The sequence below is a fragment of the Stegodyphus dumicola genome, chromosome 1, assembly GCF_044657685.1.
Source record: "Stegodyphus dumicola isolate Sdum_Otavi_A_Nest chromosome 1, ASM4465768v1".
NCBI classification, from domain to species: domain Eukaryota; kingdom Metazoa; phylum Arthropoda; class Arachnida; order Araneae; family Eresidae; genus Stegodyphus; species Stegodyphus dumicola.
Window position 1 is genome coordinate 282,961,526 of NC_140768.1, and position 21,542 is coordinate 282,983,067.

Genomic DNA, 21,542 nt, shown 5'->3' on the forward strand with positions numbered 1-21,542 from the left:
ATCATCCTCAGCAGCAAAAGTGCAAATGAACGAGATAGGATATAATGATTAGATAAGGTACGAAAGCCAGAACAAGACACAAGCTGCTGGTGCCATCTAATCATTATATCCTATCTCATTCATTTACAAATTTCTCATTTACAAATTTAGAAGTCAAACAACAAAAATCAGCATTATATTTTCAAATTTTCGCAGGACTAGTTTCAATGGTTTTATCGAACCATCATCCTCAGCTGCAAAGCGCAAATGAACGAGTTAGGATATAATGATTAGATAAGGTAAGAAAGCCAGAACAAGACACAAGCTACTGGTGCCATCTGTTGGCATCTAATCATTATATCCTATCTCATTCATTTGCGCTTTTGCAGCTGAGGATGATGCTTTGGTAAAACCATCGAAACTAGTCCTGCAAAAATTTGAAAATATAATGCTGATTTTTGTTGTTTGACTTCTAAATTAATATTTGTTCAACGTGTTATTGTATCTTAATGATTCCCATTTACATTTATACATACCCTACAGATAATAATGAAGGCTTACATAATTCACTCACATTATGTAAATTTTCTCCTAACAAAAGCCGAATTAATTTTGCTATGATAGGACAGATGATTTCAATGCAAAACAAGTAATATAAAAAAATTAATTATTAAAAAATTTTTTAAATATAAAGAAATATTTAACAATATTTTTTAAATATAAAAAAAAAATTTCAACATAATGGGACTAGAATTTTTGCTACATAATGAGACATTGCATCCGCTTCATCCAAATCTATAAAACTACAATAACTTCTTTAATTCCATACACTTTAAAAATCGTTAGAACTCTGTCTTAATGCCGAAACTTATTTTTGTTAAATATTACAATCCCATTTATGAGTCATGTACTATTATTTATAAGTTGTTATAAATTAATTTTTACAGCACGTGAGAATTTCTAATAAACGGTCATTATTTATAAGTATTTATTGTGACTTATTATGTGTCATTATTTGTAAATCTTAATATGTGATAATATGTGAAATTTTAAATTTTAATTATCTTTAATATGTGAAAAAACTGTATTAACATCAAGTGTCATTCACTTGATTAAAAACATGCATTTGAACTTAAGTGAATAAAAATATTAATGATTGAAAATCTGAACAAGATATTGTGAGAGTGTGAGCTAATAGTAGGAATTTATAAAAAAAATCATTTTCGAAGTCTTTGGACTGAATTATCGGATTATCCCATTTTAGGCTTTTCTGTTTACAGGGAGAAACACATTCTATGAGAAATTACTTCAATTTATACTAGAAAACTGCACATGACCATCTTACAACAACTGGGAACAAACCCTAAGATGAACTGCCAGTGTTTTATGATTTCATCAACTTGACTACTAGTCAGTTGGAATACTTTAGATCAGGCTTTGGCAACTGTTCTTTGGCTGTTGGTCAAAATCAACTAAAATGTGTGTACAGTGCAAAGTCCGAAATCCGGACGTTCATTACCCGGAATGATCTAAAATCCGGACCTCAAAACCATCAACAAAATTTTTCTTGTAGGCTTTTTGCATGTGCATTTGATTTCCCCCTCTGCACATAATAAAACATCTGGAGAGTCTCAATTCTTAATCTCACTTTCGACACTACATAAAATACCTTGTTACGGAAGAAACAATCATTTTAGCATAAATTTGTAGGATCAGTAATTTGGCTCCGCTGGTGCATATTTGCTTGGCACACATCTCAAACCAAAACATTCCACACAGATACATCATTGATCTGACACCAACCTGGCGAATCATTATTTATTATACTTTTCCTTTCATTCCTGCATGTTTATGAAAACATGACAACTCAAGCAATGACTCATGTAGCAATGCCTAAATAATTTTTTTATGTTAGTAATTGAATACTAAAGGAGTATGGTAACCTTTTATGTTGACATTATGCTTGGCGATTATTACAGATTTCAGTTAAATGGGCTAAAAAATGTTGACGAGAAAGGTTTACCAAACATTTCTTTCCATATGCTAAAAATAGATTTTGTTGATGATACTCATAGACTCAAAGATTACATTTAAGGCTATTTGAATTAAGAATAATTGATTTTTTATTCACATAAACACAGAACCAAGGCCAGGGCTCGTATGGTCGTGCCGAATCGAAGAATTTAGGATCTACAGGCGATAAGATAACTAGCGCTGGGCCTCAATAAAGCTTATGGGAGAATTTATTTATTCAGAGCTTTGATAAGCCTTAAACATATGCAAGAAATAGACATAATTATAATAATTAATTAAACTAATACAATTCAGGCTTAATTGTCTCAATGCGTGATAGAAGCAACATAAACTTTAACAGAACAACTTGTCATTAGTCGCCAAGCTCATGAAGCATAGCCAAATATGTATAGTGAAGATAGGTAAATTTGATGATGGTTATTAAACTTTAAATGTTTTCTAATATCACAAAATAAAGGTGAAAATTTTCAAATTGTGCATTCAGAAGCAAAGCAAAACCTATTAGAAACTTATGTTAATGTAGAAAAGCGGTAATAAATGAAGATGATATAAAAGAAGTTTTTCATTATGATGACAATGTTTCTCAATCATCAATCAATTAATGAATGAAGAAATCTGTAGTATGGTTCTAGATCCAGAAAATATCGCTACTGATAGTGACAGAGAAGTTACTGAAAATGAGAAAATTTCGATTGACAAGTTAGTTGGAATTCTCGAAACAGCAGTTACAGGACTTCAACAATGTAACTAAACAAGAGATTTTCTGTCTACAGAATTAAAGAGAAAGTATTAGCACAAAAAAAGAAGTAACTTAAAACATTTTACATTGAAATAAATGTTTAATAAAGTAAAACAAATAAATATTAAGATTTTTTTGTAAACTTTGATACCCTTTAGATCATAAATACTTCATTACTTCATAAATCACGATTTCATATTTTTAATTTTATAATTTCTATGTGCCGTCTTACTAGATTTAAACTGATGATCTATTATCTGGAAAAATCCCAAATCCGGAATCGCTGAAGTCCCGACGAGTCTGGATTTCAGACTTTGTACTGTACTAAGAAGTTTCGGGTCAGTGATACTTTTCATTTTAAAAAGAGTCTTTCTTGGTAAATTACAAAATAAATTTTATTGAGAAAATAATTATAATCAGCATTAAAATAAAAATTATAGTTATAAATATTATTACACAAGCTGACAGATATAACTGAATGAACTTTATTTTTCTCTTCGATATCAATGGCTCCCTTGATGCTAACTGAACATGCGACAGCAGTTTAGTGAAGTCTGACTTATAGTTAGCAGTCTTAAGACAAATTCAAGCATCTGAATTTTCGGAAGTTAAGCTACTCCTATTCTTATTTAAAATAAATTTTACTACTGAAAATATTTACTCACTTTAATTAAGTTTAATTAAATGCAGACAAAATAGCAAAATCATTTTTTTAATACAAATCATGATTGGCTTTGCTAAATTTATCTTTCTCCTTGAAATTATGTTACAAATGTTATTTTAATGTATGTTTATTACAGCAACTTTGTAATCAAATAAAAATATTATGGTTATTATCCATTTTTGGTTTATTTTTTTATGTATTCTTCAAGTGTTCATTTCTTATTTATGTTTTATATACTGTGCTTTAATTTTGGAACTCAAGTGGGTCACTTGAAATGGGTCATTCGTTCAGCCATGAGTCTAGGTTGCTGAAGCCTGCTTTAGATATTTATTTTAAATCTACAACAAGGTGCAAGTTGAAAATATACTGAAAAAAACCTTTCACTGTGACTGAAAAATGACTTTCCTCAGCATTTTGGAGAACATAAACACAGAGAGTTATTGAAACTCAGTTTCTATGAAAACCAACTCTACAAAATAATAAAATGATCTGGAATCAAGATAGTTGTCTCAGAGAGCAATCACTGTATTCAAAGTCCATGAACGTGAAATATCAAAAAACATTCTTTATAAAGTTAGGGGAAAAAAAATGAAAGCAGTATCTTTAGTACGTGTAATAATCATCACCCAAATCTAGAATTTTCTGTCAACATTTTGGCAGTTTTTCAAAGCCTTCGGCCCAGAAACTTGGTGGCTGCAAGTCCAAAAATAGATCAACCACACTTTGGGCGTCCTGTGCAGAATGGATGATAGCGCCAACAAGATGTAGTTGCAGGTGTGAAAATGTTGGAAGTCCGAAGGGAGCAATGTTGGGGTTATATGGTAGGTGTGGCAATACTCAAGTCTGTATGGAGTCCAACAGGTGAATGCAGACACATGTGATCTTGCATTATTTTGATGGAAACATTACCTTTTTATGCCGGAACTCAGTTTGACATTTTTTCTTGATAGCACTGTCAACATGGACTAGCATCTCACTGTACATTTTACTGTCATGAGTTTTACTTTTTCTCCAGACACTCTTGGTGAATCACTTGGGAATTTCCAGACACTATGGCAATCTCACCAGATACAAAGCATGATCTTTTTGCCAGCCAAATTATGCTTTGCGATGCTGCAAATGGGCTCATTGGGCGCAGACCAACCCCCTTTTTGGCCTCTGTTGTTGAGATAAATCCACTTTTCAACACAAGTAATGATCCGGTCTAGAATTTCGTCCTTGTGTTGATATTAGAGTATATTAGTGCACACCTGAACACATCTGTCTTTATCTGCTTGAGTCAGCTCAGCGACTTAACGTGTATGTTCAAGTTTATGCGACGCATAGCCCAACTAATGGACATGGCCCTAACGTCTAACTCCTTAGCAAGCTCTTGAGTGGTTGCATACTGACCTTCTTCCACAAGTTCTTACAGACGGGCCTCTTCAACATCAGTACGCCAGGCAGAGTGCTCTGCTTGCTGAATATCACAGTCCTAGTTTCTGAACTTTCGGTACCAAAACTTCACAGTGTCATATAATGCAACATTAGTACCTAAAGCTGTATACATGATTTGGTGACATTCTGTAGACTTTTTGAAATATAACTGGAAGTAAATGATGGTTCTAATCTAGTAATGTGGCAGTTCCATTTCAGACACCTTGTACTTAATGATAATGATATTTTTTTTTACAAATTTCACACAAAGCTAAAGCAACTCTCTTTCTTTCAAATGATAAAAAATCATTTGAGAAAATATGATTAAATAGAACAGGGTTCGTACACATTTCTGCACACGGAAATTAAGGACTTTTAAGGACCATTAATGAAAAAATTAAGGACCTATGAGCAAATAGGAACTGATTAAATTCAATTAAAAATTTTATTCTATGCCTGAATTTCACTTTTCTAATACCATCCTAAAAATAAAATAGATCCATAAGTAGTATGCATTATTGCCAAACGTAAATTAATTAACAATTATTAATAAGTTTGAGAATAAACTTCATGCAGTTTATCAAGTAGCGTTAAATATTTTACAAGTAGCATTTATAATAGGTTGGACATATTTGAAAGAAAATAAGCGACGTTTACGTTTTACTAATAGTTAGCTTTATGTCAATTTTTTTATGTCTTATTTTGTCACATACTTGGTCAGTCTAAAGCAGAGGTTCTCAACCGGTGGTACGCAAGAAAAAATAGGTGGTACACAAAGAAGCAAAGTATTTTTAACTATTTATTTCAAAAATTAAAACCCCAACATCCTGATTGAGTTTTTTCTCTAACACTCGTAAATTGACGCAATCTGAGCTTTGTTCACGAGTGGTGGTGGCAGTAGTACATGTTATTTATGACACTGATTCTTAAACGATATTAGAATAATTACACATTAAAGGCTACAAAACATTTATGTTTTGTAACAACAACACTCAACAAAATATTTATCAGTCATTTTAATTTGAAGCCTTCCCAAACATTTTGGCTAGTTTATACTGATTTCCTTCTCTTTAAACATATTTTCTAACAATAATTAGAGATTTGTCTCAATATGCAAAACCAATGCTCTCGCTAGTTTCTGCGTGCTTTATCTCCTAATTTGTCAACCTCTCCACAATGTACCTATGAGGGTTTACTTGATCTGATAAAAGTTAAATAATCCAAAACCCTCAATAGACGTGAAGCAAATTATCACTATGTCTGAAAGTAACTACAATATCGGACAAAGGTTTAAATAAGCTTCTTATTTGAAAAGAACTTAGAACAAACATAAATGCATGTTATGATGCTAACAAAGTCAATTATATCTCACGGTGACGTAATTAAACAAGAACAGTCAAATTCAAACTAAAAAGTTGGACTAGTGGTAAGAAATTATACAATTTAATTTTAATTTAATCTGGCTCAGTAACTCTATCATATGAGGAAACAGAAATGGAAAATTATAGTAAAGGCTGAAATCATAAACAATTGCGTAATTTACATAATAATAACTGCACATATCTTTGAAGAATAATTTTCTTTATGTATTCAGTTTCTTTCTTCAGCATGTTTCTTTTTCATTTTAGAACTTTTGGATTTAATTAAGGATTTCTGTTTTTCTAAAATAACTAAATGCATTTAGAATGTATAGAAAAAGTGAATAATTTAATTTCTTTAGTAATATGGAATTCAGAAGAAATATGAAATATATATATGGTAAAGGCCAGTTACAGAGCTGATGTGGCAGAATTTTTAGAATTTAGTGACATACCAAACAACAAAATCTACAAATGACAAAACTTTTAGAATTTAGACAGGCATTGGAAGCAGAATTTAGAAAGGCACTATGCACTCGAATTTAGGATCCACAGAGATTGCATCAAAAGGGAAAATGTGTATGATGCATTCAAACATATTAAATGGATCTTTTAAATTGTAAGTTTTCAATTTTTTTTATTAATTAAAAAAAATCCCTTTCTATAATGCCTGCCCAAGTGATACGATTAGAAGCATTTTTGATATTTTCCATGCTTGTGTCTAGTGAAAAGTAGAGAAAATAAAGGGAAGATAAACATGTTAAGAAAAAGATTCTAGTATCAGGAATAAAACACTCAAATATTATTCGTGTCTTCATTGTTCTTCCAGACGTTCACCAAAAAGTAAGAAATTCATTGCAAACATTCTGTAAAATACATCCATTACGCGTTGAAACCATGAAGACATTTTTCACTTTGTCACATATTTCTCGAATCTTCTAGAATTGTGGGTCTATAAATCTTGCTTTCAAATCCTTCTAAACTTTCCAAGTTGCAATGTCAAAAATACTAAAGAAAAATTATCCCAATTCTGTAACAGCAAAAAGCCAGAAATATTTTGCAGAAAAAAAAAAAAAAAAGGGAAAAGTGTAAAATTACTTTTATAGATGAAACTGATGCATATTCTGAGAATTTTGAATATTCCGAGACAATTACATGGGAAAAACGCTTACTATGAAAAAATTAAAAAGAAGATATTTTTTATTAATTACATAGAATTTTGCTTCTGCTAAGAGTTGTTTCGTAAATTATGCTTTATAGCATTATACATTGTTTATTTTTCAGATTCAAAATATTGTATAATAAGTTCCCAAAATAAAACTTTATAATATGACAGCAGAAAATAAACATGTTTTATTTTAATGTTATTTATCAAAGTTATGATGTTTTTTCAAAAAAAATCGTCAAAAATTCTGATTTCAGAATTAAAAATTTTCTATAGAAACTGGTCTTAAAATCGCCAAAATGTTGACAAGTCACCAAATTTAGAACCAATTTGATAAAAGAATTCACATTACCAAAAGCGAAAATTGTTTAAGAGCTTTTTATTACAATAAATGGATTTTGAAATGCTTGTTTCACTTCTTGCTTAGAAACTCGAGTATCCCGTCATTTATATTAAAAATAAAAACAAATTATAACCCATGAACCCATTCAAAAGATAACCATACACATCATTGAATCACCAATAAAATTTCTTCAAAATGCTAATTCACACTCAAAATGGTAGTTGTAAAAACAGACAGAAATTTCAGATGATTAAAATTAAGGACCTCCTACTGATTTTGGCCAAAATTAAGGACTTTTAAGGACCAAAAATCGGTTCCAAAAAATTTAAGGACTTTTAAGGACTCTTAAGGACTGTACGAACCCTGTGGAACAATGCAAACTGTTTGTGCAGATGATATTTGTAGTGGCAGGAACCTTGTTAAAACTCAATATTTTCAAGATGCTATATTAATTTCAATAGCGTCTGTCACACATCACATGACCACAGTTAACTGCATAACAAACCTAGGAATTGGATATTAGGATTTTCATAAATCAATGTATTAGATATATACCTTAATAAAAAATTTATCACTTTTAATTTAGCAGAGGAACTATTGTGTGCAGTCTGTTATTAAAAAAAAGTTATTAAACTGCAAGAAAGAGCTCTTTATAAATTTTTAAAAAATTTCTTTTTCTAAGACATGCCACTACAAGATAATATTGTTAAAGCAGTTTAGTTTATTTCCACACATTATTAAAATATTATTAAAAGCTATGAAACTGAATCTCCAAATACCAATTACAAAGCGAAATGAAAAGCAAGACAAAACTGATGCAAGTATTTACCACTAAACCAATAACCTTCATAATATTTAACTTATTGTTATTGTGATTATTTTTACAATGGCACAATAATATTCTTTTAAATACAAATAAATATTTAAGCTTTTTAACTATATAAAACGAAAAATTATAAAAATGTAAGTTAAAAAAAGTAAGCCAGGAACTTTGCTCCTGCATAATATTACAGCATTAAAATAAAATTACAATAAATTAAATAACTATTATGCAGCATTTAAATAAAAATAAATGACTTTGTATGCTTTATAAATTAAATACCACTTAAAAATTATTAATTTATTTATTAAAACGTGTCTAAATTAATTATGAATGTTCAAGCATACCTTCAGAACAAAAGAACACATGCTGACTGAATGAACATTTCTTTTAAATTATCAATTAAAATGTAATGTTCCAAATTGAAAATAAATTTAAAATCCCATGCCTCACTGAATGGCAAAACTTCAGAGATCTGGCAATTTTCCAGGGTATGTGGATGATAAATGCCGTTACTATAAAAGTGATGTAATGCAAAAAATGAACAGAATTATAGATCTTCCTAACATCAATAAGGTGCTACTTTGGTAGATGGTTGCACGAATTTTGGCAATTTTTTTTTTTTTTTTTTTTTTTTTTTTTCGAGCAATACAACTTATAGTAAACCCATTGCTGGACATTACCTTTATGGTAATCGATACTTTGTGTACATACACACAGGTAAAATTAGTTTAAAGACAAAATAAATATAAAGAAAATATACTGCATTAAATTAAAATTCAAAAGAGATATAATAAAATGTGAAATTACCTCATCAAAGAACTGCTGAGTTTTCCTTAAAATATGTTTCAATTCAGTCAATTCTAAATAAGTTTTCTTTAAAGCCTCTGCATTTGTATTTACTTCACGTAATTCATTTTCTAATTTTTCAAAAGTAGCCTGCATTAAAATACGAGATGATTAATAAATCTTTCTTAACATAACATAATAAAATTAAGCCATGTATGTAAGAGTGTAAATCAAATTCTTAACATATTAAATTTAAGCTTGGGAAAAAATTCTAAATGGATATATTACCAAATATCTTTAATGTTATCATTTGGTTTCATAAGTTACTAATCAAACAAAAAAACATTTACACAGATATATTATTTTGATAATAAATTTAATAAATACATTTTATGAAAAACTTCTGCCACTATATTAGTTACGCACAGAAAACTTTTAGTAATTCACACATGAATTTTGAACAGGGCTGTGGAGTCGGTAGGGAAAATGACCAACTCCGACTCCCTCATATATATAATCATATGTGCAAATTTGAATTTAACAAATATTCTCTATCCATATAAAGCTACTATAAATTTTAAATTTAATTAGGAAATTTTTAAGTGCAAAAATAAAATTAATTACTGCTGTGAACTAGTTTACAATACCATTTAAATTCTAAGAGCATATGTAAATTAAAAACACATATCTAAAACCATGGAAAAAATATATAATTTTTTTAAGGAATTTTCCTGCTTGATAAGTCTGTCTCGTGCCTGCTCAATAATTTTTATTCACTTATGCAATTTAATTTGGTCTTTAAAATTCCTTAAAAAAATTATTGAGATTAATTTTTTGGAATATTATATATTTTATTCATGGTTTTAGATACAAGCACTTTACATATGCTCTTAGAATTTAAATGATATTGTAAATTAGTTCATAGCAATAATTAATCTTATTGTTATTTTTGCAATTAAAAATTTCTTAACTTTATATGAACAGAGAATATTTGTTAAATTCAATGTCGCAAGAGAATTATTTAAATTTAATGTAACTTTACTATTCTATATATATATAAACATATACACATGGGTTACAGTTAATTTTTTTAATATAAAAGAAGTAATAGATGCTACAGAAAAAGCTGATGGCAATTTTCGGGGTGTGTTACTATTTTTTAAAATGGTACAGTTTTTCACATGTTAGGTTTATGCAAAATTAATTGTTAATGATTGGTGATTTTGCAGGAAGATTGGGCGACAAATCAGAGATCACTTACTTTGCTGCTCCCTATATGCAGCAATCAGTTTTTGCTTTAAAAAAGGAAAAAAGAAAAAAGGGAGAGAGAGAGAACTGCTCAAACTTGGCATCATGCACAACTTCACTATTATGAACCAGCCATAATAACGAACTACAAATCTAATATTACCAGAATAAAGACATTATCTAGCAACAAAATTGGCAAATTTGGCATGCATATGATACTTCAATTAAGTAGGTCATTAGGGACAAGGCCATTTAAAATGTGTCATTAATTTGTTTTACTATTTTTAATTGTTCTTTGGATAGTATTTTTAGCTCTTATCTCATAAACATCATAAGGAGATACTCATAGAGAACCTAATAATATTTTACAAACAAATTCAGGGTATGAACAGTGGTTTCGAGTGCAACTTACTCATAAGGCTGCACACTGTTTTACTCATAGATTACCTTAAAGCAATTTGCTGTCTTAAAGCTGTTTATTAAACAGTTGAAGCCATAAATTCCCCCAAAAACTATAAGCAAATTACTTTGAGAAAAATGAAGTTTTGACATGCGTGCTAAAAATTAAAAGCAAGAAACTATAAAACTTTGTTTCTAGTTAAAAACTCTCACATTTTTCACCTAATTTTCTTTGCCAGTTATTTTACTCTTTTCAAGACTGCCAATTCCTTTGCTATTTTCAAGATAAAGCCCTTAGTTTCAATACTTACTAATAAATTTTGTGATTCATTTTAATTATTTTCCTCTGTTTATAAAATGCAAGACATGATCTATCAGGAGGGGAAAAAAAAGCTTTCAATATGAATATTTCATGAACGTGACCTGCAGAATAAGTAGAATGGGTCTATCTGAAGTTTTCATTTGTGCATTAATTATTTCAATCACATTGCTACCAGATTATGTTTAAAAGCCTTCAGCCATTTCCCCCCCCCCAGATGTGGCTTTGTACAGATGCTAAGTACTGGTAGTTTCTTTGAAAATTTTTTTGTACAGACCACTTTTGATAACACGTTCATGTGACATTTAAATATTTGTCCTCAATTTTGTTTGTTTTTTACTCTAGAGAAATTATCTGCTGTATGATTAGGAGGAAAGTCATTATGAAGTAAGAGCATATCAGTCCACTTATGAAAATTCGATACTTTTCTGTTTCGCCGGCGCAAATCATGCCAAGCAGACTTTATTGGTGAAAATATACAGTATATATATAAAATGTTAACAAATGTTAGTTCTTATTTTGAAGGCACAAACATTTTAATATCATTTAAAATTTTGTAAAAAGACATTAAGAATTTATTATGCTTTCATGGTTCAACAAGATGATTCGCCGGTTCATATCACGTGACCCCAAGTGATCTCATCTCACATAAACTATGCTATAAAAATCTAATTCTCTCAGTAATTATCTACATTAATTTCAAGTTAAATTTTAACTTAAAATACAAGTTTAAATGCAAGAATTCATATATTTCAATTATTTCAATTCGTACAAATAGCTTACTCAGAAATTATGTAAAACCACAGTGCTTTACTTAGCTAGCATATTCTCATTAGAATTGATGAATTTAACCCTTGACTTTGCCTTTACTATATTTTCGCCTTCAGGTGAGCGGTGTGATTGCATCCTAATTGACTTAATGATAGCGAATGGCCTTAGGGCATAAAATTGAACTATCTGGGTAAAAATTCTATGTAATGCTATGCCAATGTTGAAAGAAACAATCAATCTGATAAGAAAAGGCTGCGACATGTTTTGAAAATGAGGCATAAAACGTTACCAGCGAGGATATGCCATTTGCAATCAGTTGTACCATTATTGGCAACATTATCGGCTGCGGCAAAAATGGAAAAGTACTGAAAATTCAATTTTATATTTCCATCCCATCACTTAAACCTTCATAACACTCAAGAAAATAAATCTCCATACCAATATCTCCTTACCATCTGATATCAAACTCAGAAGATCTCATGTCATCACTTATGTATTTTCTACACTTAGATAACGTTTAAAGTTTGTATTAATTACAGCAAAGCACTCTAGGGCTGTCTAATGGAAGAAGTGTCTTTGTAGAGGATTTCTAAGGTGAACTTTTTTGTATTCACGTCATTACACATAGGGAAAATCCTGGTAAGTAGGATGACAGTGTTACCAGCGTCTTATCCATTTGCTCACTAGTGGGAATTTAAAATTTTAATGAAACATATTGCTTTAAATAAAAGGTGCTCATATAAGGTACTAAAATGAGAACCATTTGATGTCACGACTGCAACAACTGAAGAGACTAAAACGATGACTAACCTTTAGAAATTTTGACTGAAATTAGAAGGAAATAATAGGATAGCGGTTAAAGCTTTCTATACTAAAAAATTTAGGCAAGAAAAAGGTATGAATGTTGTCCTCATAAAAGAACATATTCTAAAAAGTTTAATGAATTTCTAACAAAACTTTACAGATACTTGTATTAGGTCATAAGCAGGATATTTCATGGTTATGTGCTGGAGCTGGTTCTTAACGTAATATGGGTTTTTGTGCTTGTTGTGGTGGAAGTTTCATAGTGATCGCTTTTAAAAAAGATTCAAACCATTATTTCTTCAGCCATTCTGTGGCAAAATACTGAATATACTGTATTGCTACAAAAATTTCACCCTTCTTTCTTATATTACAGACAAATATCACAAGCAAGAATGTGAAAATTATGTTTAAGATAAAAAGTATCATAATTTCTCTATAAAAGCCATTGGAACTTTCAATTCAGCAAAAAAGAAAGCATATAAAAATAGCGATGTCAGAAATTTAATATTTATAGTTTTCATGTTTGCCTGCATGAGGTTAACAGAATTTAACCTATTTTGAAACTTTGGCGACTCCTACTGAGGTAGTTGCGATAATATGTAAGTACCCTGTTGCTTTCCATATAGCATCTAAATTACCAAATACATTCGGTCAGATGAGATTCTATATATACATATACAGTCAAAAGTTGTTAATTTGGACACCCATAATCCGGACCTCAAAGCTAAAAACTTTCTGCGCATGCGCATAGGCATTTACGCGTGCTTTACAACTGCACATATGCGTGTGCACAAGCGCAGAATACGTTTTCGCGTGCGCGTTCAATGTGTAACGGACGGTATAAGCTAAAATTATCTAATTATCTATTTCAGTTAATGTTGATGATTGCGTTGTTCCTTAATCTTCAAATTGGATCCGTATTATTATTTTTTGCAGACTGTAAGAGCAATTTTATAAAAGTAAACTTGAACTTCCGATTATGTCAAATAGAATTTCCGATGCTGGAGCTCCCAAAGGATCTACAAAACAAAAGTATGTTTCGATGTCCATCAAACAAAAAGTGGAATTGCTGCAAAAAATTGATAAAGACATGAAGAAGGTAACAGAGAGGTTAGTGAAAACGAAAAAATTTGAATTGACAAGTTAGTCGTTATTCTCAGCACAGCAATTACGGCAATTTAGTTTTTGGAGTACTTATAAAAATGGTATATTAAAATTATGTTTTATTGAACTAAAAGTATTATTTGAACATAAATTTGATTAATAAACAAGTTTTCCCCTTACCTCTAAGTCAATCATTTCCCTGGGTTGTGGAGCTTCTGGATTGTCACCAAAACTCATCATTGCAATGCCATCTTTCTTGATCTCTTTTTCAAGAAATCCTAAATAAAAAATAGTTTAACTGCCAGTTTTCTCATATAAAACAAATAATGAACAAATAAAGTTATTTTCTTACTTAATTTTCTCTCCATCTCATCACACCTCCTAACTTCATTCACAAACTTTCGTTGAAAGGCATTAACATCGGGATTCAGCTAAAAGTAACAAAAATTTTGTGCTCAGCAAGTACGTTGTTTAAGCAAGTATATTTATTAAAGATATGGATTTTAAAATATTGGCTCAATCCTAGAAGAACGTTTGTGCTTGAACATGCTTTTTTCTGACATAATAGTGTCTATGCCTCTTTCTAGAAAAAAGTTATAATTATATTATAGCTTCATATTTGAAGAAAATTAAAATTATATTTTAATTTAGTTGTAATGTTAGGCTTATAACGTTACTGAGCAAGGCTTTTTTTAAACCTACTTTATTGTATGTTTGTGTGCTACTGTTAACATTTAATATGAGTTAACGGGAAAAATATATTTCAGGCGAAAACTGGCGATTTTTTTGGCACCATTCCTGTTTATCTGCAATGTCCTCCGAAGTAAAATGGTGTCCAAAACATAATGCATTAAAACATGAAAAAATTATAATCACAACAAACTGCATTTTAAATCAAAATAAAATAGGGAAATAACATAAAAACGGAAATGTATGTTATCTAATCTGCACAGTACAAAAAGAAATTTTGACTTTATTTAGAAATTTCTGTGTCTTCAGTGTGTGGCAAACAGAATTCCTTAACAGCATTCAAAAACTACTTAAAATTATCTGAACTAGAATCTGTATACTGTCGTTGGCACACAAATTCACAAAAATAAGAATAAAAAATTTTATCCATAATGCCAGACAGTTAGAGGCATTTCTTTCAAAAATCCCTTTTTATTACAACTCGCATACCTTCGATAGTGTTGATATGAGCTCTGGTTTCCGAATCCTTAAATTTCACTGCATAATTTACCGAGAGGTGAGTGACGCCATTCTCAGAAAGACAATCGTATGACTTCCAGCAATCAGATATGATCATTGTTCCAGTTAAGAAATTCTGCTGAATTATGATTGAACCTTTAATTAAACACCAGTCAATAAATACTTTCTTTTTCCTTTGTTCCAAACCATACAGACACTTCAGGTTAATTTTACCCCTGGCAGCCATTTTACAACGTAAAGCACAAAATAAGCAATGCACTTCCTAACCAACATCCAACACAAAAATAAGCCCTGAGAAATATTCTCCCAACATTCAAATTCAGCATTCACTTAAAGATAGGATCTTACCAATCACATCATGATAGAGTTTTCAAAACATACACCGTAAAATACTCAGGTTACCATAAATGAAACAACAACTTGGCAATAATCCAAGGGGAACCTCAAAATGTAGTTACTTGAGTTAGCTCCTCAAAATACATTATTTAAATTTATCAAATGACTGAAAATATTGAATGAATGTTTTAAAATTTATCACTATAAATGCTCAAAATACAGAAAAGAATTCTTTTGTTCAAATAACATTTTGATCAATAATGAGTGTGCCTGATCTTGGTGCTTCCTGCAGTATGGCTGATTATCTAAATTTGGACCTTTTTTACCAGTTGGAGCAAAAGGGTCAAAAAAGCATGATTAAGTGGTGTATGGAGAAAATGTTCATTGCAATGTCTTTATAAATGTCCGATTTTTGAAACGAATAGGAAACTGGCAGAGCAGAAGAACTGTATAGATGATTTTGAATGAATGCATAGTTACAGGAGATGAATATACGCATCAAATTACAAGGTCTCTTTGAAAGGATTCATGGTTTATGAAGAGTAAATTGAACATGTGTGGTGTTTTCAGAGTTACATATATGTGGTTATGATCAGAGTTAGGTACTACTAAAAATATCGTAACAAATTGGAAGAGTTTTTATAGGGAGATGTGCACGGAGTTATGCTTGAAGAAGATGTCATGTTGGGTGGGGAGGGCATGATTATAGAAATACAAAGTAAATTAGGTAAGCAAAAATATCACACAGGGAAAATAGTCGAAGAGAGATAGGTGTTTGGTTTGCTTTAGAGGTAGATAAATGTGTGTTTAGAGTGGTTGAAAGGACAGGACCCGAGTCATTGCTAGAAATTATTTAACAGAAAGTCTTGCCAGGACCAAGTGTTATTATTGATTGCTGGAAAGCCTATAGCCAGCCGCTTCGTGTCCAAAGGATATGTGCACCTAAAAGTAAAACATAGCTTGTGTTTTAAAGATCCAAAGACAAGTTCACATACTAACAGTATGGAGAGATTTGGGGGGATAATTGAAAGAAGTCTCATTGTACTCGGCAGGCATCAGAACAATTCAATTCATGTATGGGGGAGTTGATTGGTGGATACACTAGCAGTAGAAACCCAGCATCTGCAAGTTAATGGAGACAGTTCTAAATGAGATATTGGCCATATATTCTACAAAAGGAGAAGACTGAAGGTCAGTTTCATTTATTGTTACTGACTAAAGTGAAATATCGGGTACACACCAAATTTGATGATTTCATTGTTAGGAAATTACTTTATATTTGGTCTGGATCATTTTTCTGGAAACATTTTTTTTATAACTCAAATCAATGGAAATGATTGTGCGCAATGCCCATTTCCTGATTTTTTTAAGTGAAAATATATCGCTGTGTACATGGGCAATGCTAAGTTTGTATAATTCTGATGTTTTTTAACCCTTTAACGCACGATGGTCGCGCCCTGAAACCACCAATATTCAAATTTTTTTCTCCTCTTCCTTCTGAAATTTTTGAGTGAAAATCAATTGATTACTTCTGAAATTTTTGAGTGAAAATCAATCAATCAATTGATTACTGATCTTTGACCTCTAAATAACACAAAATGACTACAGAATCATACATGTTTTAGGTCTTAGTACTTCCAAGCGGATGGCTTTTAAAATTCGTTTTCAATTCGTTGTAACAAAATAACTTCCTTTCATTAATATAAACAACTTTAAATTTCAAAAGTTATTCATCGCACATCATGATTTCTATCATAAACAATAAAAAGTAGCAATAATTAAACTGCACATATATATAAAAAAACCTCTATATGTATGGCATTTGCTTTGTGGTTTCAGGGCGCGACCACTGCTCCACTAGAGTATTGTGTCACAATTCTCTAGAGGCTCTGTGGTTGTGCCTTGAAACCACTGCTCTTCACAATGGAGTTTGCTTGCTTCTCAAATAGGAATGTTTATTTTTACCCGGATATAGATAAGGGGTTTTGAAATCACAGAGTTATTTTATTACTAAACAATAAATGCACCTGCCCAGTAAAAAGGTCTTTCTTTTCCAGAGACTTTTCTCTGAACTCAACACACTTGCTCCCCAAGCTAGTATTGTGATTTTTATAAATTATTTCCTGTGTTTAAAATTTAATGCAAATATGCTTTGCTGTAATTAAAAATAGAAATCGCGTAAAGTTTTATTTAAATTAAAAATATTTAAGTATGAATGGGAAACGAATCCATACCAAAGCCAAAAAGACCAAGGCCCCCCCCCTCCATTAACATAAAAAACCACAAATGTCATGTACCAGATGAAAAGAAAGAGCTGCTCAAACTTGGCATCATGCACAACTTCACTATTATGAACCAGCCATAATAACGAACTACAAATCTAATATTACCAGAATAAAGACATTATCTAGCAACAAAATTGACAAATTTGGCATGCATATGATACTTCAAATAAGTAGGTCATTAGGGAGAAGGCCATTTAAAATGTGTCATTAATTTGTTTTACTATTTTTAATTGTTCTTTGGATAGTATTTTTAGCTCTTATCTCATAAACATCATAAGGAGATACTCATAGAGAACCTTACTATACTTATACTTTCACTGCTATAGAAAAATTACATAAATCTTTATTTTTTAATTTTTTTTTGATGATTTAGTTTGTAAAATAATGTAAAATATATATTATGCAATTCTTACAGGCATTTAAAAAAAAAATCGTAAATTTCGTTATTTATTGGAAACGTGCACGGAAAAAGGTAAGTTTTTTTTTCCTACTACCTAGGTAAGTTTCAAAGTCCTAGATGCGCGGTGGTTTCACAGTGCGACCACCACCCATAAAACAATGGGCAAGGGTAGATTTTTTTAAATTCATACATTATTTGTCTCTAGGATCATAATATTCAATTTCTAGAGTTTTTAGTTAAAAAAATTATAAAAATAATATCGCATGCATCAAAGGGTTAAGTGAAAACAGATCACCGACATGGGAAGAACAAAAGTAAAGTATCCTATATTGCAGGGGTGGCCGAGCTCCTTGATAGTCTGAGCCATTTTTTAAAATTTGAAGTTTTTCACGAGCCACAATTAAATACGTATTTAAAAGGTATTAATTTTTTTTAGAAATTATATTTATTAAAAACATGTAAATACAAAATATGTGTATTGAATTTTAATTTTAAAAATTAAACACATTTATTTTACTTCTCTTCATAATTTTTAAAATTTGATGAATAATTGGTGACAGCACATCTCAGTAATTCTGTAAGATGCTGGTGAAGTTAATACTGATCAATGTTTGAATTTCATGAATTTTAAAGTGAAGTGAAATGATTTGCATAAGTACGTTGTTCTGAATATTGAAATAATTCGACAAGCAGCCTTTAATTCATGATACTTCGATTCTGATACAAATTTCCAAAATTCAGTAGTCACCGTCGACTTATATTTTAATTGTAGAGCTTGATCTTCTTGCATCTCTATTAATTCTAATTCTCCAGATGTTTTTAGGGTAATAATTATACTGGAAATGGAAAACTCACCTTGAATTATGTTAATTTCAAATGGATTCAGAAAAAAATCAAGAGATGATTTAAAATATTTCTAGTCTTGAAATATATATTAAATTCCATCAATATTCCATCTAGCTTTTTTATATACTCGTTGAGTTTTTTCTTGTTTAATATTGTAGCAAAATTCAAGGAAAATGACAAAATGTTTTATTTTTAATGTCCTTTTGAAAGAGTTGTAATTTAGTTTGAAAACTAAATATAGACTGTGGGAAGTCAGATATTTTTTTATCTTCCTCTGCAATTGTAAATTCGGTGTTTGCAAATGTTCCATGACATCACTCAAAAACATGTCTTGTAAAACCACTCGTCATCATCTAATTTTGAATAGGCTATTTCCTCTTCTTTTAGAAACGCAGTTATCGGATCAAACAAATGTACAAATCGATTTAATAGGTTGTAGCTAGGTAACCAATTAACAATGGAAAAGAAATTAATGTCATTTGTAAGTTCTTTGTCCTTTAATTCTTCAAGGACATTTTTGAATTGTCAATGATTTTTTGCACTGGTGCTAATGTAATTTACAATGTGTAACACTGTTTTCATTACATCAAGATATTTTAAATATTTTGTAACGAGATATTCTCGGTGAATTATGCAGTGAATCGGTATAAATCGTGGAATTTGAGAATCATCTCTTAAAAGTCCAATAAGACTGATTTTTTTACCCTGCATTGCTGGAGCTCCATCAGTTGCAATGCTTAAAGTTTATTAAGAGGCACATCAAAAGTTTTCATTATGGAATCTACTGCATTTTTAATATTGACACTGCAGATTGACTCTTGAAGAGCTACTACATCTAATAATAATTCTTTAACAATGAAGTCAGGTGACACAAAAACATATAAAAACTGTGATCTGTGATATTTCTTGATTCGTCAAGGGCTAAGCTGAATGCAATACAGTTCTTCAAATCATTTTTTAAATTATATTCAAATGATGCATTAATAGCAGTTATGCGTTGTTTGGTTATGTGTCAATATGGTAATTTGCAAAACAACTTGTGCAGTGCTGCATTATTTGGATCTAAGACTTTAAATACATCTTCCAAGTTTTCCATGTTAATAAAACTTGCTTCAGCCACATTATTAGCTTGATTGCTAAAGCTCATCAAAATTGACTGTTGTGTATTTAAATTTGATTTTAAAAAACCATTCATTATTAACACTTCTATTTTCTTGCTTGTATTTTCTTTTTTATTATTATTATTTTTTTTATTTTCGTTTTCTGTCGTCATATTTTTAAAAGAACTGGAAATAAATAAAAAAAATTTAGAAAATACAAGTTTTGTGTTATTAAAACAATAACAACATGTGTTACATACTACAAAACAAATTATAGTTAACTTACCAAAAATTCCAGGTTACAAATTATATCCCTAGCAAGAGTGATACAAATTGTTTCCTTCAGTTCGCAATGTCAACTGTCCGTTGCAATGAAAGTTTACAAATTCAAAATCGGTCTGGAGTCTGTCGATTGTTTTTTCTTGAAACAGCACAAAGCAAAACAACCAAATAACATAAATCTAAGAAACCTTTGTTTAATTCAAGCATACAAGTTTTTCAAGAGAGCTTTTTTATTTTGAATGAATATTTTATTTTTGAAAGAATACTTCAAACAAAACTAGGAAAATGCAAGCTTCAAATTAAACGAATTTCTAAATTTTGGTTTTAATATATCATAATTTTTAAAAAAGTGCAAAACTCGTAGATAAATACAGGGGAAATTATTGCTAAAATTCATTTTTAAAATGCTCACAATAAAATACACATTTCATAATAATATCGCTAATTACTTACATCCCGAAATTGAACAAGACCAAGTTCTCCTAGCTCTGAAACACATGCATATGCTGCTTCAGACTGTAAGAACAATTGACATAATGTCATCTCTTCACTGCGAAATAGAGAGCCCATGACTGAAATTTTGAATAATTATCCGCTTTTAAAGTAAATTAAACACTAGTTAAGGGTAATAAATGCACATATCTTCAAAAACTGACTGTATACATTATAATTTCACTTTTAAAAATTATAGCAAATTAATTAAACCACGGCAACTCTTCCTTCTCCAACACTTCAGCGCACAACACTGCGCGGAAGAAATCGATACTGCGTAACGCCCTCTGGATTAAATAGAGCAGAATACTAATGGCGGGGAAAAAAAGTAGATCTAGCGAAAATTACATAATCAGTCGCTATAATTAACATTGTTGTTAAGTCACAGGCTCGTTAATCTATGGACTTCTTTCTCACATTTTAAACTAAAAACAGCATAAAAATTATGCGCTTGGCGGTTAATATCATCATACAGTTAAAAGAAAGTGGCTTGACATCTTAATGAGTATAAGAAGTGGTAATGACAATATGGGAATGATTTTTTTCTTTCCAATCAGTCTAATACACTGAAGTAAGCTTTCCGTTCACTCAAATTTTTCATTAAACAAATTTAAACCAGCAATCGATATAAACAATTAGA

At 30.4% G+C, this 21,542-nt stretch overlaps 1 protein-coding gene across 2 annotated transcripts in view; it reads right to left on the bottom strand.

Annotated features, from left to right (window-relative positions):
• Positions 1-21,340, bottom strand: part of LOC118194213 (V-type proton ATPase 116 kDa subunit a 1-like) — an 80,224-nt gene extending 58,884 nt beyond the window's left edge. For both annotated transcript variants that reach the window (XM_035365432.2, XM_035365431.2), the window contains exons 1-4: positions 20,864-21,340; positions 14,305-14,383; positions 14,133-14,230; positions 9,329-9,457 (exon numbers count right to left, since the gene is read on the bottom strand). In XM_035365432.2, the coding sequence (XP_035221323.1) occupies positions 9,329-9,457; positions 14,133-14,230; positions 14,305-14,383; positions 20,864-20,980 (423 nt within the window). In that variant the 5' untranslated portion in view covers positions 20,981-21,340. The remainder of the gene's footprint in view (positions 1-9,328; positions 9,458-14,132; positions 14,231-14,304; positions 14,384-20,863) is intronic.
• Positions 21,341-21,542: the final 202 nt, after the last annotated feature.